This window comes from Chanodichthys erythropterus, chromosome 12, assembly GCF_024489055.1.
Source record: "Chanodichthys erythropterus isolate Z2021 chromosome 12, ASM2448905v1, whole genome shotgun sequence".
NCBI lineage: Eukaryota > Metazoa > Chordata > Actinopteri > Cypriniformes > Xenocyprididae > Chanodichthys > Chanodichthys erythropterus.
In genome coordinates this window covers 847,022-874,148 of record NC_090232.1, presented here as the reverse complement: position 1 = coordinate 874,148, position 27,127 = coordinate 847,022, and the positions used below count along the sequence as shown (strand labels likewise).

Sequence of the window (27,127 nt, the reverse complement as noted above, 5' to 3'; positions counted from 1 at the left end):
AAAGTTGGAGTCTTCCCTTCATTACTGTATTCACGTTTATATATTAATGCTTTGTACTTGATTATCTGCCCTTCTGTTTCTCACAAACCGTTTATCATCAATATGATGCATTAACGTGAGTTTTATGCGAGCGTCTCCTCAGGAGAGACTCAGGTGAGCGGCTTCCTCTCGGCCCGCGGGATGCATTTGAGCGTGGCGGCTCTCCACAACGCCGGAGCGAGGAGGAGGCTTAGAGTCGTGACGCTGAGAACCAGCAGATACACCTGTGAGGAAGAAGAACATTTGTTCTTGTCTGCCAAGCGTTTCACTCGGATATACGTCAGTTCAGAGCATTCTGGGAGAGTAATCAGACATTACTGACCTCTCTGGAGATGATGCCGGCCCGACGAGCACGACTGCCCAGGACGAAGGAGAACTCGCTGACCTGCGCCAGTCCGGCCGACACCAGCCAGCGGATGTGTTGCGAGCCCGGAGGAAGGATGGCGGACAGAACCAGCACCGCCATGATGAACTGAGAGCAGAGCGTCAGACCGCCATGAGATTCATATTCATGTTCCAGAAATGAGTGTCATGTGATATGAACGCAAATACCTTCATAATGACCAGAGAGAAGGTCAGGACCAGCAGGATGGTCAGCTCGTACAGGACGAAGGTCGGGAACACGTGCAGCCCTGCGGACAACAACGGCCGTCAAACACTTACAATATTCCATCAGAATTTGGTCTTATTTTTTATTGTATCCGTTGGCGTTCTTATTATTCTTCTGCTTCTTATTCTTCCGCTCGAGTCTATGGAAGCTCATAGAACCAATTGTGGGAAAGTTATGAAATTTGGCACACAGATAGAGGGCAGTCTGAACAGTCATCATAGCAATTTTGGAGTCTCTGTCTCAATCCCTTTAGCGCCACCAACTGTCCAAATTTGCACTTACGTTTCACGTAAGGGCTAGAAACTAAATAGTTTTTTCATCTGATTCCTTGGCTCAAGACGATTTGATTGCACCCTATGATGTCATAAAATCTTTTCCGCTATTTTGAATTTCCTGAAAATTCAGTTTTCCAAATTCAAGATGATTCGTCAAAACGTTCTCAAATAACGTGCGAACGAATATTAACATAAGGCTATATCCCCGCAATGCTTTAGCGTTTTCTGACCAAACTTGGTGTGTGTTATGACAACCAAGACCTGAGTGTACCTGCAGAGTTTAGGCATAGTGCCACCTAGTGATCAGAAGATATGAAAAATAGCTATTTTTTTCTTATAACTGAATGATTTGGCAAAAAAAAAAAAAAAAAATCACAAAACTGGCCTCTTTAGATTCAGTGAGTCAAGTCGAGTCAAATGATACCCAAATATCCCATATCAGCTATAGGGTGTCGGTCATTTTTAATTTAGTTGTAAAATGCCCTCTTGTGGACAAAAGTTATAATGAAATTTCCAAAAATGCTAAGAACTTTTGATTGAATTATCCGATTATAATGAAATTGGTTGGAGTCTTCCTTACATTACTGTATATATTAAAATTAATTAATTTGGACAGTTGGTGGTGCTAGAGCCAGATAATCAAGTACAAAACTTGATTATCTGGCTCTAGCGCCACCAACTGTCCAAATTTGCACTTAGATTTTACGTAAAGACTAGAAACAAAATTCCTTGGCTCAAGATGATTCCATTGCACCCTATGATGTCATAAAAACTTTTCTGACATTATGAATTTCCTGAAAATTAAATTTTCTGAATTCAAGATTATTCGTGAAGCTGTTTGCAAAAAACATGCAAACGAATTCGACAAAGAGCCTGAAAAAAAGTGAGGCTATATCTCCGCAACGCTTTAGCGTATTCTGACCAAACTTGGTGTGTTATGAAAACCATGACCTGAGGGTACCTGCAGAGTTTAGACATAGTGCCACCTAGTGGTCAGGAGAAATGAAAAATGGCTATTTTTGCTTATAATTTCTTAACGGTTTGGCCAAAAATCGAGAGACCAAAACTGGTCTCTTTAGGTTTGGTGAGGCATGCCAAGTCGAACAATACCCAATTTTCCCATATCGGCCATTTTGAATTTTGTCGTAAAATGCCCCCTTGTGGTCAAAAGTTAAAATGAAATTTCCAAAAATGCTAATGACGTTTAGTGAACTAACCTATTACTTCTTTCAAAACCTACTTTTTCGAACTCCTCTTAGACCGTTAGTCTGATTTTCACCAAATTTGACTCAGATTATCTGCAGACCATGTCGGCAAAAAGTTATGGATTTCGTGTCGATAGATGAAAGGTTTTTGTATACCGCATCAACAAAATTGATGGCATAATGCAAAAGCAACTCTGAGGCTGTATCTCTGCACTGCTTAATCATATTGACACCAAACATTCCATGTGTCACTATTGATTTAAAGTGATAAAACATTAAATCATATTACTAGTGATTGTATGTATGATTTTTTCAGACATTTTGCTTAAAATTATGTCTTAATCATTGTTGCAGCTGGTCTGACGCTCATAGCCATGATGGCCTTCTTTGTGCTCGACCCCTTAATTCCTGCTTGCAGCTATATTTTGATTATGTATTTATAAACATGCCATTAATAGCAATATTCTGCAATTTTGTCCTAATATCCCATAATCCATTGCGACAGAATCGCCCACTCACCAATAGATGCAAAAAAGATGATGGCCAGGAAGTCTCTGATTGGTTCAGTGCAGCTCATGACCTCAGCTGTGACCATGTGACCTTGCGATGAGAGCAGCGCTCCGGCCAGGAAGCATCCCAACTCCATAGACACGTCCATAAATTCTGTCACCTGGAGTATGGCAGCAGTATCTTATATATATATATATATAAAACACCGAACACTGTGACACTGAGAGAGAAGGAGACGCTTACCGTCAGCATCATGAACACAAAGGCGCTGGTGCCCAGCACTAGTATTTCCCTGTTCCCTTTGCTCTCCGCATGCAACTTCCTGTAGAACGGACCAATCAGATGAGAGCGCAGGAGCCAACACATCAGCAGCACGGCCGCCAGCGACACCAGCACACGAGTCAGCAGAACCAGAACATGCAGCGCTCCCATCAGCACACTGACACGGGACAAAGACCAGTTAGATTCACACCATAATCACTTTTGTAATTGAATTAAATTTTGATTCACCTGTCAGTGTCTCCATTTCCTCCTTGAATCAATGTGGGCATGACAGCGATGAACAGACCGAGCTGCACGTCCTGCATGACCAGCATGCCCAGCAAAACACTGCTGTAGTCCAGCTCACCTGTGTCAACACACACACACACACAGAGAAGAGGTTGAAGCGGTGGTGTTTTACAGTAAATACACACATCACAGCTGAGAGCGGATCGACAAACACAACTCACCCTCCTTTGACTCTCCTCTGGAGCCTCCGGCCAGGAAGCGAGACACCAGAGGAGTGCTGGAGAGAGACAGACAGCTGGAGATGAAGACGGTCTGTGTGGGGTGAAGGCCGAGCATCTGACCCCACAGCAGGCCAGCGGCCACCATCAGGAGACTCAGATATCCAGAGCCCTGCAGCGAGATCTTCCACACCTGAACAACAACCACCACCATCAGATTCTGCGTTTCTGCAGGGCGAGTTTACTGGCTGACTGGAGATCAGCGGCTCATTTCTTACTTCTGTGTGACTCATTACACTCCTCCACCCTTTTTAATGATCTGACATATTTCCCTTCAGCTTCAGTACATTCTTTTCTCAAGCCCGACTTGTTTTTACCTTGTGGAGGCGTTCAGGTGAAAACTCCAGACCGACCACAAAAAGAGTGAAGAACACGCCCAGCTCTCCTAACGTCTCCACCTGAACCATCGACTGCAGGAAACACAACATTACAAACATGTGGAAATGTGCACACATGATTCTGGAGATGTTCATCACTCACTTTAATGCTGTTGAGTCCTGATGGGCCGAGCAGAACCCCGCAGATGATGTAACCGAACATGGGCGGCAGTCCCATCAGCGTACACAGCCACCCGCACGGCAGAGACAACATGACCACGATCACCAGATCCTGAGGTACAAAACACACCGGTCAGCTGTACTTCTACAGCACTTCATACAGTACAGACTTCACAGTAACTAACAGAATCAATGATGCAAACTTCATCAAATACAGTGATGCCCGGCCTACAGGAAAACTGACATATATTCAAATATTTGATTGTTTTATTTGTGATAATAACTCAATGAAACATTGCGCGACATAATTTTTGGCCAGACCGTCATACAAAGACATTTTCTACAAAAACAAGAAATATAGCTGCGGGCAACAATTATCGGGGTTCAAGTTCTTCAATGCCTTAAAAAAGGTATGATGTTTTAATTAGCAAGCCTGTAACCGTCTCATTCATAGATGAAAAAGACCATTTAACGTCAATTTACCATAGTAAATATATAGTTTATAAAGTTATCGAAGTTGAGCTAAAACCTCGGACTAGTTCGCCAAAGTTAATTTTCAAAAATAATTTAATTTAATAATCTAAAATACAGCGGTGGTCCGAGAGGTAAAGTTGCTCAGAATGAGGAGTTCTACCATGTGGTACGAATGTTGTGGGCAAGTGCGAAAAATCGTGCGACACACAATCCTTTACGCACATGAAAAATGCAAAGGCGCCTCCCGGTGGCAGATTTCTTTCAAATTTGTCAAACAGGCCCAGCGAGTTTCACTCCAATCGGCCTCCGTTAACCTTCTCTGATAGCTGCTCAAATTTCATTGGCCGATGACGGACATGTTTTTCGAGATACGTCAGTGTCCTCATAGACAGTCGTGGCACCTTGGACAAAGACACCGCATGCCAATTTTCAAGTTGATCGGACTAACGGTGATGTAGTTATAGCCGTTTTCATGTTTTTTTTGCTGTTATAGCGCCACCAAGTGGCCAGCTGCTGTGTCCTTTTTCACGCGACCACAGAATAAGCTCTTACATAGGTGTGCCAAGTTTGGTGAAAATATCTCATTGCGTTCATGAGTTATAGCCATTTTAGTAAAAGTGTCTCTGCCACGTTTTGGCGCCCCTTAGGGACCGTGAATTGAATTTAAAACTTTTTTTTGATAATTATTGACAATTAGACTATGTAGAATCTCACTGCATTGATTTAGTTGCCATCGGGCCAAAAACTTAGAACTAGTTCGCAAAAGTAGGTTCAGGAGTTATGAGCCATTTTGTACTTTTGACCACTGTAGCGCCCCCATCAGGCCAGCCTTGGTGACGTTATAGACGGTGTGAGTACTACCATCCCTCAAAGTTTCAGGTCTCTATGACTTACGGTTTGGTCTGCCTGATCACTTTTAGGGGAGAATGTTAATTATACATATTAATAAATGGCGTATTATTGATTAATATGTAAATTAATTAATTAGAATATGCATGTAATTCTGTGCATTAATTAGAAAAAACACATGATTAGAATCGTGTTAATAAGATGACGCTGATATTCCTGAAACTAAAATATGAAGGTTTTTGTTGATCATTTTTATCTGTGTGGAAGAGCTGAGCTCCAGTGAACTGTGACGAATAACACCACAAAGAGAGGTCAGAGGTCACAGGCTGACCTTGATGAAGTGGTGGTCGGCGCGGGGCATGGTGGAGTCGCGTGGTTTGGTCAGCACATACTGGTTATTCTGCGAGTCAATCAGCATGCTGAGCCCCAGATTGCCTTTGTCCTCCTGCCTCGACACGTTCTTCCTCTTCCCGTCCTCCTCATCCTCCTCCACCCTCAGGACGGCCTCCACGTTCACCCCCTTCATCTGGACAGAAATCAATCAATACTCATTCTTATCATTATACATGTGTGAGTCATGTGATGACCTGCACACCTGTTTGTTGTTGTCGAAGGCGTGGTCCTCGATGTCCTCCTCCAGCCGGTCTGCAGCCTTCCTCACGTCCTCCAGGATCTCGTCCAGCATGGACAGGGTTTTGTTTCGGTCTTGTGCCACCTTCAGCGCCTCCTGCTGGTGTTTCTCCGCTGCCACCAACTCCATGTACTCCTGCTCCTCCTGTAAACACACGCGTGTGCATGACAAACACGGAAGACTAAGAGGCCATTTTCAAAGTTATTCTCCTCATATTCTCCATTGTTGCAGCTCCTCTCTTCCCAGTCTGTCAGTAACGCTCGATTTAGTTCCTGTCTCTATGAAGCCCCTCCTTCTGAGAAGCACAATGTGCTCTGATTGGTCGGCTGGAGCAGTGTGTTGTGATTGGTGTTTGGGAAATGTCCCGCCCCTTACCATAACCGGCAGTTTCAACACACTACTGACTAACTCAACCAGGCCCCGCCCCTTTATTCTGCACATTAATTATGTAAATGAGGACTATTGTGACTGACCTTGATGGCGGCTTCCCTGAGCGCCTGGAGTCTCTGCCGGCTGCTGTCCCTCATGTTGACCACGTCTCTGAAGTTCCCCTTCAGCACCCTCTGCAGCCCCTCCACGGCCTGGAAGAGGGAGCGTTCGCTCTCGTTCAGCTCGCGCTGAAACACTTCCAGCGTGTGAACGCGGAACAGCTTCTCCGGCTGCGCCAGCGTCTCGTCCCGCTCCAGCGCCACCGCGGCCGCGCCCAGCTTACGGACGGCCGAGTTCTTCTGCCTCAGCAGGATGGAGAGCCGCCTGCAGTTCTCCGTCACCCACTGCTGTCCGTAGACGCCGGGCTGCGCTTTGTGGACCTGCTTCGCCTGCAGCGCCGCCACCAGGCTGAGGCACAGCACTGCACACAGGGCTTGCATCCGACCCGCTGCGAATCAATCCACGCCAGGGTTAATAAAGTCACCGTGAAATCATTTTTTTTTTTTTTTATGGAATATTGCAGTGTTTATTCTAAATTATTAATCTGTGCACATTATTATTGCGTTAAATTCATAATCTTCCCCTCCTCTTGCAGTATCTCTTCTCTGATGATGAGGGCGGGGCAACCTGTCACTCACATGAGATCCACCAATAGCAAACCACAACCATCCAATCAATTCCCCACAGACAAAATCAAGCCCCGCCCTACATTTGTTCTTGTTTGCGAAGCGTTTCACTCGGATATACGACACAATAGAGAAGAAAAAATGAGCGCAATATTTTATAAAAAAACGTTTTCATTATTTGAAAATAAAATGAACGTAACTAAAATAAAATATGCACAACCTTAATCTTTTATTTCAGCTAGTTGTTAACTATGGCATGATTTCTTATTTTTATATTTAGTTTAATTTGATGTACTGAAAGAACTAAATCTGAAATAAAGATTAATACAAAATATATAGGCTAGACTTATTTAAAAACAAAAAATTAATAAAAAATGTAAACGACAACAAAAACTAGAACTTTAAAATTACATTAAAAAAATAAAATAAAAAAAACATTCAAAATATTAATAAAAATTATAATAGTATCTCACTAGCTATATTTCCATCCCCTCTATTTTTATGCAAATTTTGGGATATCGTATAAAAAAAACTGCTGGAAGGAAACGCCAAGATGCACATAAAAAAACTTTTGAATTTATCCGATAAGAAGATATGCGCATAAACTAATCCCTCAACGAAACAATAAACTCAGCAGAGTCTGTAATTGGATAACTGCACTAACCAGCGGACCAATCACGTCGCAGCATCTCAAATGTTGGTTTGGTGGTTCTGAAAGTCAAAGTCTGTCATCAGAATGATTTGGTTTAATTCCTCCAGAAGCGTCTCACATGATTGTGTTCCCAAACACCAGCATCCGAACACCAGATCACATGACAGCGTTTATTGTGTTTCATCTGTCATTTATGATGGAGGAAAAAAGAGCCACTTCCATTTGTGCACCAGGAAGTGAAAATTTGTTCTCTTAAACACATCCACAGTGTGATTGAATCAGGGAATATTACTCTAAAACAAGATCCAATAGATATGAAAGCTCCAGTACTCACCCAACATACGAATCTGAAAGTGTGTCACTCGTGTAGGTGTGTCACTAACTAGACAAACAACCCTGAAGTGTGTTTACCGGCCCGTCACACCTACATCCTGCAGAAACACACCAGATATTCATGAGCATTTCCTCACTGAATCAGCGTGGAATTAATAAAAACACAACACAGCAAACTTCACTTCATCAGCCACTATTAATGACACGCTGATGAAGGAATGTGGCACAACAGGGTGGATGACGTCACACTAATGCTTCAGAGTAATGACACAGCTATTTTTCTGTGTTGATATAATATAATGAGATATGTATTTCAAGTCTATTGACTAAAGTCGATAATGATAACTATATTAGCATCCACAGTAACACAAAATGTCCTTCTGTTTATTATAAGCGTTTATTATTTTTGTGCCTGTCGCTTTAAATGCTCGAGCTCTTTAAAGTAGGATGGATTCTGATTGGCTGTCATACCGTGGAATATGCATGAGTGGGAGGAGCTTCAGCCATAAAATATGAATAAAAACATACATCAAAAGGAGTGTGACGTCACGGTTGGGCTAATTTTCTAAAACTGCCTTTAATCAGTGTTTTAGATTTAATATATTTTACTTTATTTCAGGTAACGAACATGTTTTTTAATAATTTTAGTAAACTATAATAATAACCCTGGTAATTCTGAGGACAGACAGAAAAACATACTAAAAACATGGAGGATTTTCCCCCCTTGATATTTGAGATAATATTTCATTTACATTTTAATTTAAATATTTAATAACATTAGCAACAGAGACACAGCGATGACGTGTTGTTGATGTTTAAGAATCATTTAACTAAAAAAATGATCGATGTCAAGTGACTTCGCCTGACTGTAAATCACTGCTGTTGAGCGAATTAATGTTCAGAATTGTGGATCAAACGCGTTATTGTTATCATTAATACGTTTACGGTTGTCAAGTACATTTTGTACATGACGCTCTGCGCGACAATATCAACAGAAAGAGAGAATAACTCGTACCTGGTCAGATGCAGAGCTGAAGAACTCGTCAGTGAATGAAGGAAACAATCGCGCTCTTGTGACGCCATATACTGCGCGCGCACACCGACCACCAGCGGCTCTTAAACCGGCATGAACCTCCCGGACGGACCCGGACAGCCGGCGGTAACGGTGAGATCCGCGCTCGGTTACCGGAGCAGGTAACGGCTTGAGGGAGAAGCGCTGATTCGGCTCCGGACGGACAGGAGAGCGGCTCATTCTAGACTAAACTTCACCGAAAGTTCGCGGAAGATTGACGAACATTACGCGTTTTTGTGTGTCACGCGTATCTCTGGCTGTCAGAATGAGTTTTTCAGCTGTTTTTATGTTATTAGCTCTGAAAACAACTAAGTTCACTCCTGACTGAATCACATCAGCAGCGCGGGTGATTGTGGGAAATGTAGTTTTCGTTTCGCACTGCGCCTGGTAGAAATACGTAAGCCACAAAAGAAAAAAAAGTCTGCTAAAAAGTCGAAATTATTATTGTTATTAATTTTAGAAATAATATATTATTACTATTTATACAAAAAATATTATCTGCTAAAGTTTAAATTATTACTTTCTAAAGCAGCATTAATTTGATGTTGTCATAATTATGTGATAAAATTCGAATTCGAAATTATATTATACTAAATCAAAATTTAAAAAAAATTATTGTATTGTCATAATTTCAACTTTTTAATGTCATAATTATGCCATTTTTTAAGTCATAAATATTACAAAAGCACGATTTCCCCCTTTATATGGCGGAAATGGGCTTCCATAGAAATGCAGCTAATGACTAGAATTATGGAAACTGAATATGACTATGGAAAACTTACACGTTGAGCGGTATGATTTTGCCATATACTATAATCAAGCTGTAATTACAACAGTTAATAACTTCTTAGTTTTCGTTCCGCATTGCGCCTTTGCTCTGCTAAAAATTCGAAATTATTATATTTTTTTATATTTATTATTTTTTTGTATTAATATTTATTAAAAATTATTATTATTATCTGCTAAAGTTGAAATTATTACATTCTAAACCAGCATTATGACATTTGAAATTATTCGAAATCAAAATTATGTTATATTAAATCAAAATTAAATTTTATTTAATGTCATAATTTTGACTTTTTAATGTTAAAATTATGACTTTTTAAGTCATAAATATCAAATGATTTACAAAAGCCCTTATATGGCGGAAATGGGCTTCTATAGAAATGCAGTTAATCTGACTAAATATGTATGATTTTGCCATATCCTATAATTACTAATATCAAACTTTATATAATTAATAATTAATAACTTCTACATGCGTACTAATATAAACAATTAAAAGGTAAACCTTTTATGTAGTTGAATTTTCAAGAGCAGCGCCGGTGTAAAAACTACATTTCCCAGAGTTCCCCCGAGTGCCAGCATCCGCTGGTTTCTGCGCATGCGCACAGGGAGCTGCTCTGGCGATGAAGATGGTAGGTGAGCGCGCAGGGGGCAGTGTTTATCTGTGATGTTTGATGACTGCGAACACTAGACGCTCGTTCCGCGCTCGAGTCGCGTTGTCATGCTGTTTCCGTGCGTCCGTTTATGAGGAAAACGGAGGGTGTTTTGAGAGCTCTGCTTGTCACCGGAACCGATCGCCCTTCTGCACACTGAGCTCTTCATAAACTAAAATCTACACGTGCCATGGTAATGCACTGTAAATATCATAATGATATATGAATGTGGTAACAAATACTCTGGTATTATACTAGCTGATACCATGGTAACAACACAGTACTTTATGATAACGGTTGAATAAACGTTTAGTTCAGGCGATTCTTACATAATATGTTTTTTTTAGTGTTTGAACAATCATAATTTCAAGTATATGTGATGTCAGTTTAGCCTTTATGGAACCTTATTTCCTACACAATAAAAAATCTAAATAAAAATGCTAATTCCGTATTTTTAGCTCACAATTCGTAATTTTTTCTAGGATTTCTAAAAAAAAGTCAATCTCTCTTAGTCCGAAATCGCGTACTGAGTAGTTACTACATTTAGATTTTAACTTGCAGTATGAGTTAATTGGAACTTACTTCACGACCGTTTAAAAAGTACGATCAATATAGTATGAATATGGGTAGTATGAATAAAATTCGTATGTATTACATCCGCCATGTTCTTACTGTCACGTGACCTACCAGCGTGAGTTGCGTCGCTTCACTGCCATTCATAAATACATCGAATACACACTTCAGAATCTTTCTGGAAGCAGTAGGTCATCGGGTACTTTTCGCCTACTGTTTTTCGGATACCATGAATTCCGACATATATTGGCTTACTGTTTTTTCGCATTCTATGTAGTTGGGGGAAAAAAAGTAGACTAAATTGTGTGCACGATTTACTATTTCATTCCCACGATTTACTATTTCATTCCCTCGGTTTAATAAAACGTGCGCACAATTTACTATTTCATTCCCTCGGTTTACTAAAACGTGCGCACAATTTACTATTTCGTTCCCACAATTTACTATTTTGTTCCCTCGGTTTAACTAAAACGTGCGCACAATTTACTATTTCGTTCCCACGATTTACTATTTCATTCCCTCGGTTTAATAAAACGTGCGCACAATTTACTATTTCGTTCCCTCGGTTTACTAAAACGTGCGCACAATTTACTATTTCGTTCCCACGATTTACTATTTCGTTCCCTCGATTTAACTAAAACGTGCGCACAATTTACTATTTCGTTCCCACGATTTACTATTTCGTTCCCTCGGTTTAACTAAAACGTGCGCACAATTTACTATTTCGTTCCCACGATTTACTATTTCGTTCCCTCGGTTTAATATTTCGTTCCCTCGGTTTAACTAAAACGTGCGCACAATTTACTATTTCGTTCCCACGATTTACTATTTCGTTCCCTCGGTTTAATATTTCGTTCCCTCGGTTTAACTAAAACGTGCGCACAATTTACTATTTCGTTCCCACGATTTACTATTTCGTTCCCTCGGTTTAATATTTCGTTCCCTCGGTTTAACTAAAACGTGCGCACAATTTAGTATTTCGTTCCCACGATTTACTATTTCGTTCCCTCGGTTTAACTAAAACGTGCGCACAATCTACTATTTCGTTCCCACGATTTACTATTTCGTTCCCTCGGTTTACTAAAACGTGCGCACAATTTACTATTTCGTTCCCACGATTTACTATTTCGTTCCCTCGATTTACTATTTCGTTCCCTCGGTTTAATATTTCGTTCCCTCGGTTTAACTAAAACGTGCGCACAATCTACTATTTCGTTCCCACGATTTACTATTTCGTTCCCTCGGTTTAACTAAAACGTGCGCACAATCTACTATTTCGTTCCCACGATTTACTATTTCGTTCCCTCGGTTTACTAAAACGTGCGCACAATTTACTATTTAGTTCCCACGATTTACTATTTTGTTCCCTCGGTTTACTAAAACGTGCGCACGATTTAATTTTTTTTCTTGCATGTCATGTGAGGGGCTCCGTAGATTTTGGACCAATACAAACTCACAATTCTGACTTTGTGAGATAAAAATGTTTTATTCTCTAGAGAAAAAACTTGCGAGGAAAAAAGTCGCAATTACCTTTTTTATTTTTTATTCCATGGTGGAAACAAGCTTCTATAACCCTTACAAAAATTCACCAAAGTTTGAAGTGTTTTCGACTGAAGAAGTAGATGATTTTAACCTAGTAACTGGTACTCTGGCATCAATAAACGTTTGTATGGATAATGGAGTTGTCCACTAAAGCCGAGCACACACTTAAGGATTGTTAGGCCGATTATGAATGTAAATTGATACTTACGACTGATTGCGCTTAAACGCGTCCAGTCAGAGCCATTTGCGTTCAGTCTGCGATTACAGTCGGTGTTCAGATTCCATGTGTGAGTATATAAATCGGCTCCAGTCGAAGCAAACAATCGGTATGTGTGTTCAGTTCAGTCTTAGAATGTTTCAGCTAATCGTTAGGTGTGTCCCCGGCTTTACTGGTCAAAGGTGACCGTCGTGTCATACTGAAATTCCACACACTGGTGAAGGACTGGATTCGCTGCCTCTGTTTACTGTAACTAACGGTAGGCTTGTGTGTTGTCGTTCCTCCAGCATAAACTGAAGTCGACCCAGAAGGAGAAGATCCGTCAGGTCCTGTCCTTCAGTCGGGCCGCAGAGAGAACCGCTCTGTACTGCCTGACCCACAATGACTGGAGACTAGACACGGCCCCGGATAACTACTTCCAGAGCTCCGATCTCTTCCACAGAGACTCCATGAAAGCAGCGGTGGACCGCAAGAAGCTGGATCAGCTGTACAAGCGCTATAAAGGTGAGCGGCCGTGTGCGTTTGTGTTCCTGTACCTTCATTTGTGCTGCTGCTGCTGCTTCTGTCTGCAGATCCGCACGACGAGAATAAGATCGGCATCGATGGAATCCAGCAGTTCTGCGACGACCTCATGCTGGATCCCGCCAGCGTCGGCGTCCTGATCGTGGCGTGGAAGTTCAGAGCGGCAACGCAGTGCGAGTTCAGCCGCAAAGAGTTCCTGGACGGCATGTCTGATCTGGGGTGAGACACCTGACATCAGTTAAGAGACATCATAAAAGTGTAGATACTGTAGCGTTCATTCTTCAGGTCAATCAAATATTCATGGGAAAAAAATCAGCTTGAATGAGGCGATATCTTTGTCCTTTCAATGATTAGGGGATTTCCCATGACTGACAGCACATGGATTGATCTCTATGAAGCGTGCAGATATTACTCTTACGGTTTTTGTTTGTCTAGATGCGACAGTCCAGAGAAGCTGAAGAGTCTTTTACCCAGACTAGAGCAGGAGCTGAAGGATTCTGGGAAGTTCAAAGACTTCTATCAGTTCACGTTTTCCTTCGCCAAAAACCCTGGTCAGAAGGCTTTAGGTGAGCGATCGGTTTAGTACACATTGGTGCTGTTGGGCGCGTCGGTGTTGACCCTGATTGTCTCTTGTCTCAGATCTGGAGATGGCCGTGGCCTACTGGAATCTCATTCTGACCGGCCGCTTTAAGTTTCTCGACCTCTGGAACACTTTCCTCCTGGTACGTCACTGCATTACATAACTATGATCCATCAGAATGACTGAAGAAACACTGCACAAGCTCACATAACACAGTTCCTTTGTGACATAACGGATCTCAACCTCATACTAAACAAAAGCAGCACTATTTCTCAGTGATTCTGTATGTATTTCATGAGAATACTGAGAATGCAGTGTGTTTTTGCGTTGTGTTCACGAACCTGATGAATCAATGAGGGTTTTGCTTCTGTTTCTGTAAAGGAGCATCATAAAAAATCCATCTCTAAAGACACGTGGAACCTGCTGCTGGACTTCGGGAACGTGATTGCTGACGACATGTCGAACTACGACGAGGAAGGTGAGACTGATTCAGTGCTTCATGAATTCAAAGGGTTAATTGGGATTTCATGTCAGTGAGCGCAGTTACATGCACAACCTGATAAAGTCTTATAAACGCGGTTTATCCCGGGTTATTGGTTTGCATGAAAACGGTTTATTTCAGAGGCGAATCTTTGTGAGTTGCCAGCGTATGGGTGTGCATGTAAACGTTCTCAGTGTTTGACCTGATTCTGTTCCGGTCGAAGAATTAACGGTGAATGGTTTGATTGCAGGTGCGTGGCCGGTGCTCATCGATGACTTTGTGGAGTTCGCCCGGCCGATCGTGACGGCAGAAAATCACAAGACTCTATAATGAGCGCTGACAGGGAGGACGAGCCTCTCCGGACTGACTTTTTAAATAAAAAAAACTACAATAAAAGAATTTAAAAATATATATACATCTTTAACTGCAGAGAGAGCTTTGACACTGCACTGATGAACACCTGAGATCTGTCTGGACACGAGTGTTTTCCCATCAGTCAACAGTCTCATGATGGCCAACATATACATGCATGTCTGCTTGTTTGGTCATTTATACGGAGTATTAAGTAAGAAAGCTTGTTTCCACCACTGAATATAAAAATAGGTAAATGTGGTAATTGTGATTTTTTTTTTTTTTTTTTTTTTTTTTTTTTTTTTTCGGAATTGCACACTTATTTATGGGGATTCTATTTCTCACAATTCTGACTTTTTTTTTCAGAATTGCAAGTTTATTTCTCGGAATTCTGACTTTTTTCCCTTGGAATTTCAAGTTTATTTTGGAATTCTGACTTTTTTTTTCTCTGAGTTGCAAGTTTATTTATCAGAATTCTGACTATTTTCTTGGAATTGTATGTTTTTTTTGTTTTTGTTTTTTTGTTTTTTCTCACAGATTCAAAATTTTTCTTCACAATTCTTACTTTTTCCCCCCTGACAATTCTGACTTTTTTCTCACAATTCTAACTTTTTTTCTGTTAATTTCTCAGAATTGCCAGTTTATTTCTCACAATTCTGACATTTTTCTCATAATTCTGACTTTTGTCGCATTTGCGATAAATGTACAATTGCTAATTATAAATTCCAAACTGCAAAAAAAGAAGAAAAAATAAATCAGAATTTGTAGTCGCAATTACATTTTTTTTTATTCTGTGGCAGAAACAAGCGTCCATTATTAAGCTGTGCAGAACTTCACTTAGAGGAAAAGGAAATAAGCTTCATTTAGTCACATGACGTCGACAGTCAATAGTGTTTGGTTTTAAGATTTATTTCACTGTTTGAGTTCCGCTCACATCAGGCAGAAGTCAGAATATCTGTAGAAATATCTCAGCGTACAAGATGAGAAATGAAGCATCTGAAGTGAGGAGTGTCATTATCATTCTCAAGAGTTTCTGAGTGAATATGGCCATCGATAATAAGAGTCATTCAGTCACAAACAAACGCTGATAAGATCCTGTTTGTTCACGTTGTTTGATTTGTTTTCACGTGTGTGTGATATTAAATCAGCAAACGAACACCTCAGCGTTTGCACTCTTCGTCTGGACGAGTTTCTGTGCTGTCAAAGTTTTAACACTGTTTTTATTGTTTAGTTTGCTTTGGTTCGCTCTGTACGTGTGTAACATTCATCACATGTGCTTCAGTTCAGCTCATCACATCAGTGTTACTCTGCATGTAAATAAAGATTATTTAACAAAACCGTCACATTATCTTTAACCAGTATTTTTTATATTAATATTTTGGCTCAAATCTGGAGTCTCTCCAATCAGTTTTCAACACTTATGATGATTTGATGCTCGAAAAACATTTATATTATATCAGAATGATTTCTGAAGGATCATGTGACACTGAAGACTGGAGTAATGATGCTGAAAATTCAGCTTTGATCACAGGAATAAATTACACTTTACTATATATTCACATAGAAAACAGCTGATTTACAGTTGAATAATATTCCACAATTTTACTGTATTTTTGATCAAATAAATGCAGCCTTGTTGAGCAGAAGAAAACAAAAACATAAATTTTTTTTTTTAATTATTCCAAACTTCTGACCATTACTTACAATTACATGAAGACAGGGTTATAAAAAGTGTGTGTTACTCACCGGAGTTCAGCTGAAACGGCAGAGCAAATGATGACATTCTGATTATAATAACACACTAATGAATCACTGACAATAAGAGCAGGAAGACCGCACCATAAGCCGTCTCTGGCATGTTTAGTGTGTGTGGGACAGTAATGCCGCTGACAGAGCTCTTATCCTGCTGCCACGGCCATTGCCTTTTTAGGAGACACCTGATCGCAGCCCAGTGCCGCCACACAAAGAGCCGCTGATAACGTCTGGAGCCAGTTCAGATGATGAACCTCCGTCACACAGAGCAGCTCAACGCAGCTGGACCAAGGTCACCTCCAGCCTTTCAGGAGCTTGATCTGATGCTGTAGGATCTCCAGCACCTTCATGGAAAAGTTCCAGGCTGCCATGGTTCTCGGAGGAGTGGGAGACGCACTGGGATACCGCAAAGGCCGGTGGGAAATGTGCACCTCGGGGACTCAGATCCAGAAGGAGCTCGCCGCTCTCGGGGGCCTCGAGGCCTTGAAGCTGGACGCTGACCACTGGCCGCTCAGCGACGGAGTCTTGATGCACATGACCACCGCTGAGGGCCTGATCACCGGTGAGACTGATAAGACTTTTACATGCATTAAACTGATCATTTAAAATCTTACAAGATTCTGTTTCAAATGAATGCTGTTCTTTTGAACTGGAGTAATGATGCTGAAAATCAGCTTTGATCACACGATATAAATTACATTTTACTATATATTCACATAGAAAACAGCTGTTTTATATTATAATAATTTTTACTGTATTTTTGATCCGCCTCGGTGAGCAGAAGAGACTAACATGAACAATAGTTGTGTTTCTGACACCTTTTTCTATTGTCATTTCAGAACACAGTATGCGATATCTATAAATATAAAACATTTGTAAGCTCTCCGCGAGTGTTTGCTCTCAGAATAGGGATGAATGCATGTGAAATCCCTCTCTAACTCCCTCTGAAATGTGGATTGATCATAATACGGCGATCTTTCCTCCGCGTGACTCACGCTGATAACCCACCCAGAATAGAGCTGCGGGTCACGGCCACCGGTTTGGGTTCTAATGCGCCGTGACACACGCTAATCTCTGTGACCGTCATAAATAACGGGCTTCAGGGCGCCGTAATCCAGCAGGACCACCGAAACCCCTTCAGGCCTGGTCCAGCGCACCCGAAATAGAGCCTGAGTGAACAAACGCTCTATTAACGTTAGAAGAACGTTTGTGCCAGAACCTTCCCTGACACATAATGCATCAGTGCATATATCAGTGTCACGTATTGATTATGTTGAGCCTGCAGAAGTTAATCAGCTCCTGATTGAGCTTCCTGTCATGACACACGAGAGTCCGTGTGGCCTTCATCTGTTTTCTGGCCCGGTCCCTGAGGAGCACTAATGTGCCTGAAATGCCTTCCGTCCTCCTCACACAAACACTGTAATCAGCCGCGGATAATCACTGCCAAACTAGTCCTGACACATGCAGAGCGCTGCTGCGGATGCCACTCGTGCTCCGGCAGCCGGAGGATTTGATCCTGTCTGTGTCTGCCACATCATCAGATTACTGGTGTCTGGAGGATCTGTACCGGGAGCTGGTGCGGCTCTATGTGGAGGCCATGGTGAGTCTGCAGGGTCGAGCTCCGGAGCCCAGCACTGTGGAGGGATGCGCCAACCTCAAGCCCCACAACTTCCTGTTAGCCTGGCACACGCCGTTCAACGAGAAAGGTACAGATGGACTGAGAATCCGTCTCTCATTCGGCTTCTTCAAACCAACGTTCAAAGTCAGATTCATAATTATGACTTTTTCATCTCACGTTGTGTTTTTTCTCATAATTACTCATAATTACTCATGACTTTCATCTCATATTTAGACTTTTTAAGCTCATCATTTTCACTATCATCATTTTGACATTTTAACTCATAATGACTTAGAAAGTCTTAACTTTTTATAGCATAATTATGACTTTTTGTCATAATTATGACTTTCATCACATTTTGTCTTTTTATAAAATAATTGACTTGGAATGTTATTATTTTGACTTTCAGTAAAAAGTCAATTGTGACAAAAAGCTTTTTGTCAATTTTTGTCAGTTTTTATCCTTTTACAGCACAATTACAACTTTGTCATAATGACGTCTTCATCTCATAATGTGAGTTTTTATCTCATAATTAAGACTTTTCGTCATAATTAAGTCTTTTTGTCATAATTATGATGTTTTCATCTCATAATGTCAGTTTTTATCTCATAATTAAGATTTTTTGTTATAATTATGACGTTTTTATCTCATAATTAAGACTTTTTGTTATATTTATGATGTTATTATCTCATAATGTGAGTTTTATCTCATAATTAAGACTTTTTGTTATAATTATGATGTTATTATCTCATAATGAGTTTTATCTCATAATTAAGACTGTTATAATTATGACGTTTTTATCTCATAATGTGAGTTTTTATCTCATTAAGATTTTTTGTTAGAATTATGACGTTTTTATCTCATAATTAAGACTTTTTGTCATAATTATATTTTCATCTCATAATGTGAGTTTTTATCTCATAATTAAGACTTTTTGTTATAATTATGACGTTTTTATCTCATAATGTGAGTTTTCATCTCATAATTAAAATTCAACTGTATGAAATGCCTTTCCTCGTCCTGTTTGCTCCAGTCTGATGCTGTTGTTCCTGCAGGATCTGGTCACGGAGCTGCGACTAAAGCCATGTGTGTGGGCATGCGCTACTGGCAGCCTGAGCGGCTGGACAATCTGGTAGAAGTGAGCATCGAGACGGGCCGAATGACCCACAATCACCCTATAGGTGCGGCATCATGACACGAGGAGCACGCATCACTCCATCACTCCTTCACTGACGGGTCTGTTCTGTGCGCAGGGTTCCTGGGCTCTCTGTGCACCGCGCTCTTCGCCTCATACGCGATCCAGGGCAAACCGCTGCAGACCTGGGGTCGCGACCTCTTGACGGTCATTCCCAAAGCCGAGGAATACTGCAGGAAAACCATCCGACACATGGCAGGTGAGCGGCTCTGGACCTCTGACAGCGTAAGAACAACACAGCAAAGTGCTGACGTGTTCTTCTGCTGTCCAGAATACCAGGAGAAGTGGTTTTACTTTGAGGCCAAATGGCAGTTTTATCTGGAGGAGAGAGGGATCGAAGACGGCGAGAGTAAAGCCATGTTTCCTGAGCCATACGACGCTGAAGAGACAGACAAGGTCAAACACATTCATCCCACCGCAGTCCTCCGGATTAATCACATTAACACTGACATTAAAATCATAATTATGATATAAAAACTTTTACGTTTCAACTTTTTGCAGCATAATTTTACATAATTATCACTCTATCATTTCATATTTTTACTTTTTATCTCACAATGACTAAATATCTCACAATTTCTACTTTTTATTGCATATTTACTGAAATATTTGGTCTTTATCTCATAATTTAGACTTTTTAGCTCATAATGACAGTATCTTATTTTGAATGGCTATCTCATAGTCATGACTTTTTATCTCATAATTTTGACTTTTGTCATAATTATGACTTTTTTTCAGAAATTAACATCTAACAATCAGAATTTTGTGACATAAAAAGCATTTTTGTCATGATTATAACTTTTTACAACACAATTATAACAATTTTTCAACTCACATTATCTTTTTTTCTCATAATTACACATTTTTGTCATCTCATATTTTGACTTTTTAAGCTAATCATTTTCACTGTCATAATTTTGACTTTTCAGGACATAATTTAGATTTTTTTTCTCACAATAACTTAGTATCTTATAATCTCAACTTTTTGTCATAATTATGACTTTTTATCTGATATTAACACTGAAATACAGTGAAAAGTCATAACTGCGACAAAATGACTTATTTTTATCTCATAATGTGACTTTTTATCTCATGGTTTAGTATCATATAATTTTGACTTTTTAAGCTCATGATTTTTCACTTTTTGTCATAATTTTGACTTATTGACTTCTTTAGCTCATAATTTTGATTTTGTATCTCATATTTTTGACTTTTTATCACATAATTATGATTTAGAATCTCATTACTTTGATTTTTTCCATATTTATGACTTTGACTTTTTAATCTCATAATTTTTATGACTCAGTATCTCATTTTATCTCATCTCGTAATTTTGATGTTTTGTCAATTATGACTTTATCTCATAATTGTGACGTCAATTACACATTTTAACAACATAATTTTGACTGTTATAACTGAGACTTTTTGTCTCATATTTATGATAATGAATAATTATGAGTAATGTAATTACTCCAGTCCTTTGGGTTCCTCACATGAGCTCATCTCACAGGACTGACTGAACCCGAGTGGGCTCACAGGTTCTGGTGCTGGTGTGTGTGTTCAGATGTACAAGCGCTGGAGTTCTGAAGGCTGTCCGGGCCGCAGGGGTCACGACGCTCCCATGATCGCGTACGACGCTCTGCTCGCCGCCGGATCCAGCTGGGAGGAGCTGTGCAAACGGGCCATGTTTCACGGAGGTCAGGAACGCTTCATTAAAACACTCCTTATTTTGTCATTTATCCGGAAGCCTTTAGATCAAAGGTGTGTGAATGTGATGTTTCAGGTGAGAGCAGCGCGACGGGTCTGATCGCCGGCTGTCTGTTCGGCCTGCTCTACGGGATCAGCCCGGTTCCTGCTGGACTCTATCAGGATCTGGACAAGAGAGACAAACTGGAAGATCTGGGAGGACGATTATACCGAGCGGCGGCAGTAGAGAAGTAAAGCGCTGGACTCTGTCTGTCACCTCCTGCATTAACATGAATGAGTTAATCACACATTCATGCGCTTTATGGACTTTATTTTAGGCAACATGATTATCTTAAATGTGTAGTGGTTGGAAAATACACAAAAATAATAAAGGTTTTCTTTCTGCTTTAGAAGTATTTTCCATTGTTAGTGAACTAAACCTTGTAAAGTGATACAATCTTACAAATCTGAATAACTTGATGGACACAAGGTGGCGCCAAACTCTTAGCTGTGCTGTAACTCATGTTAACCTCGTAAACTATTGACTGTTATCAGCTGGCTGCTTAAACATCATCAAATCAAATAAAAAATGTTTCTTTTGTTTATTAGCATATCAAATATTTCTCATTATAAACCAGTTAAAAGTGTTAATCAACCAAAACAAAACTCTTAATGCTGCTGTAACTGATGATTTTGTAGTATCAAACATGAAACTTCTCTACATATAATGGACAGCACTGAAAGAGTCGCTTTAGCCAATCAGAAACGCACGATTTTGTGTTGGCTGTCATTTCTTTGGAGTTTATGGGAGAATGGGGCGTGGTCAAAGCAGCAGTGGGCGTGGCTAGTTCAGTGACTGACACCGTTTACAGTCATTCATTCAGATTCACATGAAGTCATATTAATGAGTTCTTCACTAAACATAAGACACTTGACCTAGAATCTTAAAGACTTTTAATTCAACAATTCTGGATAACGATACTGATGATAGTCACATGTATTAACCTGTTAACTCTCACCCCTCTTTTCTGTTCCAAATTTGAAGTTGATATCACAAAAATCGAGGCGTACTTTAATACAGTGTGTGGTGAAGCACAAGTCAAGCAGATGTCTGATGTGTCGCTCCACAGAAACACACTTTTATTCCACAGAGTTCAGAGAGACGGCCGGCCGCCCTCCGTCATCCCAACGCTGGACCGGCGATCCATGAAGCGGCTGATCCTGGATCGCTCGACGCATCCGGAGGTCAGGGCCGTCCTGGAGAATCTCCTGCTGTACCAAACCCGGGAGCCACCGGCCTCTCCTTCAGCCACGGCGCGAGCCGGTCCTCGTGTCTCCGCCTTCCAGCTCCTCCGATCCAAGTTTCTGAAGAGCGCGCCGAAGCCGGCCATCACCCGCAGACGAGAAGTGGGCTCTCTGAACGCCAAAGAGCGACGTATTACAGACTCAAACGGGCTGAGAGCGAACTCAAGACCTGGGATGAGGAGAACAGGCCGGGTCCAGGATGTCCTGGATAAATTTGCAGCGGCGGCCTCGGTGGAGAAAAAGGACGTGAAGAAACGGACGCGTACAGGCGCATTAAACAGCATCATCAAGGCCTTCGAGACTCTAAACCATTCGACGTACAAGATCAAGAAGCACAACAGCAAATCGAATCATGCGCTGGGCGTACTGAAGCAACACAGACGTCCGACTACAGGAACACAGGACCTGAGTGAGGCCTTCAGTCCAGAGATGAGAGAGAGACGAGCGGAGGAACGGCTCAGCGGAGATGCAGTGAAACGTCTCGGACAGACTTCCAGCACTCAGATCCTACAGGAGCCTCCAGAAGATCCACAAATCACACCCTCAGAAAACATCAAGCGACCTTCAGCTGCTCTTCAGGACAATCACGGCTGGGATCCGGACGATACGCCGCCATCGCCTTCAGAAGAGCTCGCTGTAAACACCTGCTTCTCACCTGCTGTGACCGAAACACAGGAGGACGACGAGCTGCTCGCGCTCAGCTTGAGTTCATCCGGACGCTCTGATGGTCTTCCTCCTCACGAGTGTTTCTCCTCAGACGATCAGATTTCCCTTCTGGGAACGAATGACGAAAACGCATGTCATCCGTCGACAGGAGAAACACCGAAGTACAGGACCGTGAATTACTGCGACCCTTCAGAGCGACGCTCCTACATCCACAAAACCATCCGGTTCACCGACACCTTCAACTTCTGAAGACTGTTATGTGATTATTTATTATATTTGTTGCATGAGTCATATCCAGTCAATAGGGAATGTTCTCTTAACGTTCTCTTAAACGTTCTTCCAGTAGCGTTGATAGAACGTTTGTTCAGTGTTATATGGTCTTTCATAATGTTCTCAAAACATCGTTAATGGAACAATTTTCTGAAACGTCTAACGTTTTTTAAATGTTTCAGAGAACATTTCGATAATGTTTGAAGAATGACACAATACAGAAAACATTTCCTTAATGTTTATGTTCACAAAAGAAAATACAGGGTGTTTCGAACGTTCAGAGAGCATTCAGAGATAATAGGAACGTTAGCAAAACATTCACATTTTTGGGTTTAAGGCACATTCACATCAAGAACGATAACTAGCGTTCACATTAACGCACAATATCGTTCTGTCTCAGTTTTGTCGTCTGTCGCTTTAAATGCTCGCGCTCTTTAGAGCAGGACGGATTCTGATTGGCTGTCAGTGTTTTGTATCATTCAAAAATCGTTTTGAAAGTGATTCTGTGCCGTTATCATTACAGTTGCGGACTCTTTTAGCCAAGAATGACGATAAAGATATAGTTCTAAATATAAAAGAATAGCTGTAACAATAACGATATCGTTGGGATCACTTTCAGAATGATTTTTTCCATCTGTTGAATGTTAAAATCACTGACAGCCAATCAGAATCCATTCGAATTTAACGTCTCGCGCATTTAAAATGGCGCTCATCTGCCCTTTTAAACCTATCGCTGAAAAATCCTCCACTCTTTGACAAGTCAAACCCTTTTCAATCAATGATACTTTAAAGAAAATATGGAAAACAATCGGTCATACTCTCGGAATAAACGACGAGAGAAGTATAATAAATGGAGATGAGATCATTAAACCAGACTAGCAAACAGAGTAAAATAAAATTACCTCAGGCATTCAGCTCTAGTTGCGACAACATTGTCTTACTTTCTTTGAAGCTGCAGTGAAAAAGACTAGGTGTTGACTTCATCAGATAAATTAGAGTATTAGATCATTAACTCGAAACATGCTGAGGACATCTGCTGGTTCAAGCGTGTATGCAACAAGAACAGCAAAAACATATAGAATAAACAGACCGTTATCGTTCGTTAATGTGGACGCAAATGGTCATTGACGAATAAGCGTTTTAAAATTGTAAAAAATATAATGGAGATATAATTAATTTTGAAATTCTATCTAGTATTAATGAGATTATGTGGTTTTGATAATCAATTAACACTGATTTTGTCATTTTTTTTACAAAATTTGTCACTAAAAAAGTCATTCGGTTTAAACAAAATCTCGGTTTTACCGAATTTTAGTTATACCAAATGACCATATTTTCAAACAATTCTAATTGATATCTAGCTAGCAAAAGGACAATCAAACATTTTATATTTAGTACAAGTTTTCAAATATTCCAACATTTTCCATGTTTTATAGCGGTTGCACCGAATGACCTGATGTTTCGGGACATGCGTATGAACAAGAGAAAACATGAATTTATCAAATAGTTTAGAGAGAGTTAGTTACTTTGCTTCATGACCATGTGGTCCTTTACAGGTGTCTGAATGATGTCACATCCTGTCACATGACTTGATCTAAAATGGTCCCTTTATATTGGTTACTCCGAATGACATCAATGAAATTCATTTTTCCGTACATTCTTTCTCATAACAAAGCAATGACATAATTTTAATATCATTTTGCACTATGTTGATATATGATGTTACAAAATCATGCCAGAATAAAAAATATATACATTTATTACATTTTAAGTTATTTTTTATCACTAATGAAATGGCTGTATTGGCCTTTGGACGGTTAAACCGAATGACCTTTTGACACTTCAAAATCTTTAAAATATCTTTATATGAAGAAAAATATCATTAAAACCTTTTGGATTCAATAAAAGAGATCTAGTTGTACTACCTTACACACTCTGGATGTCATATCTTTGTTTTTATTATTATTATTAAACCCGTCACGTCATTGACCTGAATATAGTTATCGTTCTTGGTGTGAACGGGCTTATTTTGTGTCTAAATTTACGCACAACAAACAATATATTTCATTCAGTGGCTGTGGGGCTCATGTAAATCGACTTTTGTGTTTATTTTCACACAATGCAAAACACTTGATTTGTGTGAGTTCTGGTAAGAGATAACCAGCGGCCGGAGTTTATTCAGTTCCTCAGACTCCTGCTGTTTCTGTGTCAGGCAATTCATAAAAGGGAGAAAACTAAATAAAACCTTTCAATTATGCAGGATTGGTAAACAGTGAACAGGCCACACATCTATAGAAACCATCAATAATCATGATCTAAAGGTCTCTCGTCTGAATTCACGTGTAAACGGTTAAACTCAGCGTGAGCTCTATAAACACAGACACACCCTGATCATAATAAAGGTGCGTCAGACCACAGCAGGATCACGTGACTGACTCACGACACGCATGTTTTCATGTGTTTCTGTTGTTCGTCTCATCACAGCGTGTGCTCCAGTTAATCTGATCAGTTTGAGGTGCATATGCTGCATGTTTAACCGAGCGATCTCATTTCCCCGGTCCATGTTGTCAAACACTGACCAGATCGACAGGAATAAACACTTCAATAACAGCAGATTTCCATCTCAAAACACGGCAAATCACCCATCAGTTCAGAGAAAACTCATGCTCGGAAACATGGAATCTGTTCCTGGAATAATCAAACGTCTGTGGTTAATCCACTCAGTTCAGCGGCCTCAACTGGACCCGGATCAGCGGGATTTAGTAGGACAGTCGAACAGAAACTCTGACAATCAACCTGTAAACATTATAAAAATACTGTTTCTGAGGGTAATTAATCATTATAGTAGTGAACCTTTATAATTAACAGCAAAGAAGTCTTTTTTTGTCATTTAATACATGCCATTTTTCCAAAACATTGTTTATTTCAATGTCAGACTGACCATATTCATATACCAGAGTATTTATTTAAAGTCAGGGTCCGGGGCCGTCAGGGGCCGCAAGTGTAGAAAAAACTGTAAACATAAATAAATAAAATTAAACTAAATAAGTACATAAATTACATTAATATAAATAAATAAAATGAATAAAATTATTAGTTAGTTATTCATGTAGTAGATTAATTTAAAATAAAATATATAAATAATTTTGAATAATATAAATAAAATTAATTAAATAAATAAATATTTAACTATAGTGAATAGAAAAAATACAATAAAGTAACTTAATTTAAACTAATTTTAGATTTATAATATTAATTTTTCAGTGTTTATAAAGGATAACTGGTGAGGATTGTCATATTTTGGTCTTAAAGTAGTTAGAAAAACTGTGAAAAAAAATTAAATTAAACTAAATAAGTACAAAAATTGCATTAAAATAAATAAATAAAATAAATAAATTATTAGTTATTTATCTAGTAGATTAATTTAAAATAAAATGTATAAATAACTTTGAATAATATAAATAAAATTAAATAAATATTTAACTGTACATTACTATAGTGAATAGAAAAAAATACAATAAAGTAAGAATATACAGAAATTTTACATTTATAATATTAATTTTTCAGTTTTTATAAAGGATAACTGGTGAGAATTGTCATGTTTTGGGTTTAAAGTAGTTAGAAAAACTGTGGAAAAAAATACAATTAAAAAAATGAAACTAAATAAGTACATATTACATTAAAATAAATAAATAAAATTAATAGTTTTTAAATAATTGTATTAATTATATATTAATCTATTAGATAATAAATAATTTTGAATGTAAGTAATTAAACAATACATTTAACTGTACATTACTATAGTGAATGTGGCACCTAAAAGATTGAAACTGCTTAAACTGACACTTCTTTGGTCCATTTTTGTCAGTAAACTCGCAGTCACATGATCTCATGTTCATGGTTCATAAACTCCTGATTCCAGACAAACTTAAAAGAGTGA

General features: G+C 39.6%; 3 protein-coding genes across 8 annotated transcripts; 2 read left to right on the top strand and 1 right to left on the bottom strand.

Moving 5' to 3' along the window:
* Nucleotides 1–125: 125 nt before the first annotated feature.
* Nucleotides 126–9,397, bottom strand: tmco3 (transmembrane and coiled-coil domains 3). Its single transcript, XM_067404853.1, has 15 exons — nt 8,934–9,397; nt 7,920–8,016; nt 7,598–7,644; nt 6,352–6,755; nt 5,843–6,022; nt 5,579–5,773; nt 3,908–4,036; nt 3,745–3,837; nt 3,371–3,560; nt 3,150–3,267; nt 2,883–3,078; nt 2,649–2,799; nt 592–671; nt 362–511; nt 126–263 (listed from the first exon to the last, which is right to left on the bottom strand). Exons 3-15 carry the CDS (start codon nt 7,620–7,622, stop codon nt 150–152), a joined length of 2,025 nt encoding a protein of 674 aa, XP_067260954.1. The 5' UTR covers nt 7,623–7,644; nt 7,920–8,016; nt 8,934–9,397; the 3' UTR covers nt 126–149.
* dcun1d2b (DCN1, defective in cullin neddylation 1, domain containing 2b) lies at nt 8,939–14,995 on the top strand. Of its 5 annotated transcripts, none has more exons than XM_067404858.1 (7): nt 8,939–9,083; nt 13,049–13,265; nt 13,334–13,502; nt 13,719–13,849; nt 13,923–14,005; nt 14,245–14,341; nt 14,595–14,994. In XM_067404858.1, the coding sequence occupies exons 1-7, from the start codon at nt 9,045–9,047 to the stop codon at nt 14,672–14,674; spliced, it is 816 nt and encodes a 271-aa protein (XP_067260959.1). In that variant the 5' UTR covers nt 8,939–9,044; the 3' UTR covers nt 14,675–14,994. The 5 variants fall into 5 exon arrangements, with proteins under 5 accessions (XP_067260959.1, XP_067260964.1, XP_067260960.1 ...); XM_067404863.1 differs by having other exon boundaries at nt 9,018–9,112; XM_067404859.1 differs by lacking the exon at nt 8,939–9,083 and adding an exon at nt 10,249–10,408 and having other exon boundaries at nt 14,595–14,995.
* Nucleotides 14,996–16,562: 1,567 nt separating this feature from the next.
* On the top strand, nt 16,563–25,561 carry adprhl1 (ADP-ribosylhydrolase like 1). Of its 2 annotated transcripts, XM_067404850.1 has the most exons (8): nt 16,563–17,009; nt 17,989–18,153; nt 19,121–19,246; nt 19,319–19,459; nt 19,532–19,656; nt 20,825–20,957; nt 21,044–21,197; nt 22,098–25,561. In XM_067404850.1, the coding sequence occupies exons 1-8, from the start codon at nt 16,796–16,798 to the stop codon at nt 23,164–23,166; spliced, it is 2,127 nt and encodes a 708-aa protein (XP_067260951.1). In that variant the 5' UTR covers nt 16,563–16,795; the 3' UTR covers nt 23,167–25,561. The 2 variants fall into 2 exon arrangements, with proteins under 2 accessions (XP_067260951.1, XP_067260952.1); XM_067404851.1 differs by lacking the exon at nt 22,098–25,561 and having other exon boundaries at nt 16,597–17,009; nt 21,044–22,082.
* Nucleotides 25,562–27,127: the final 1,566 nt, after the last annotated feature.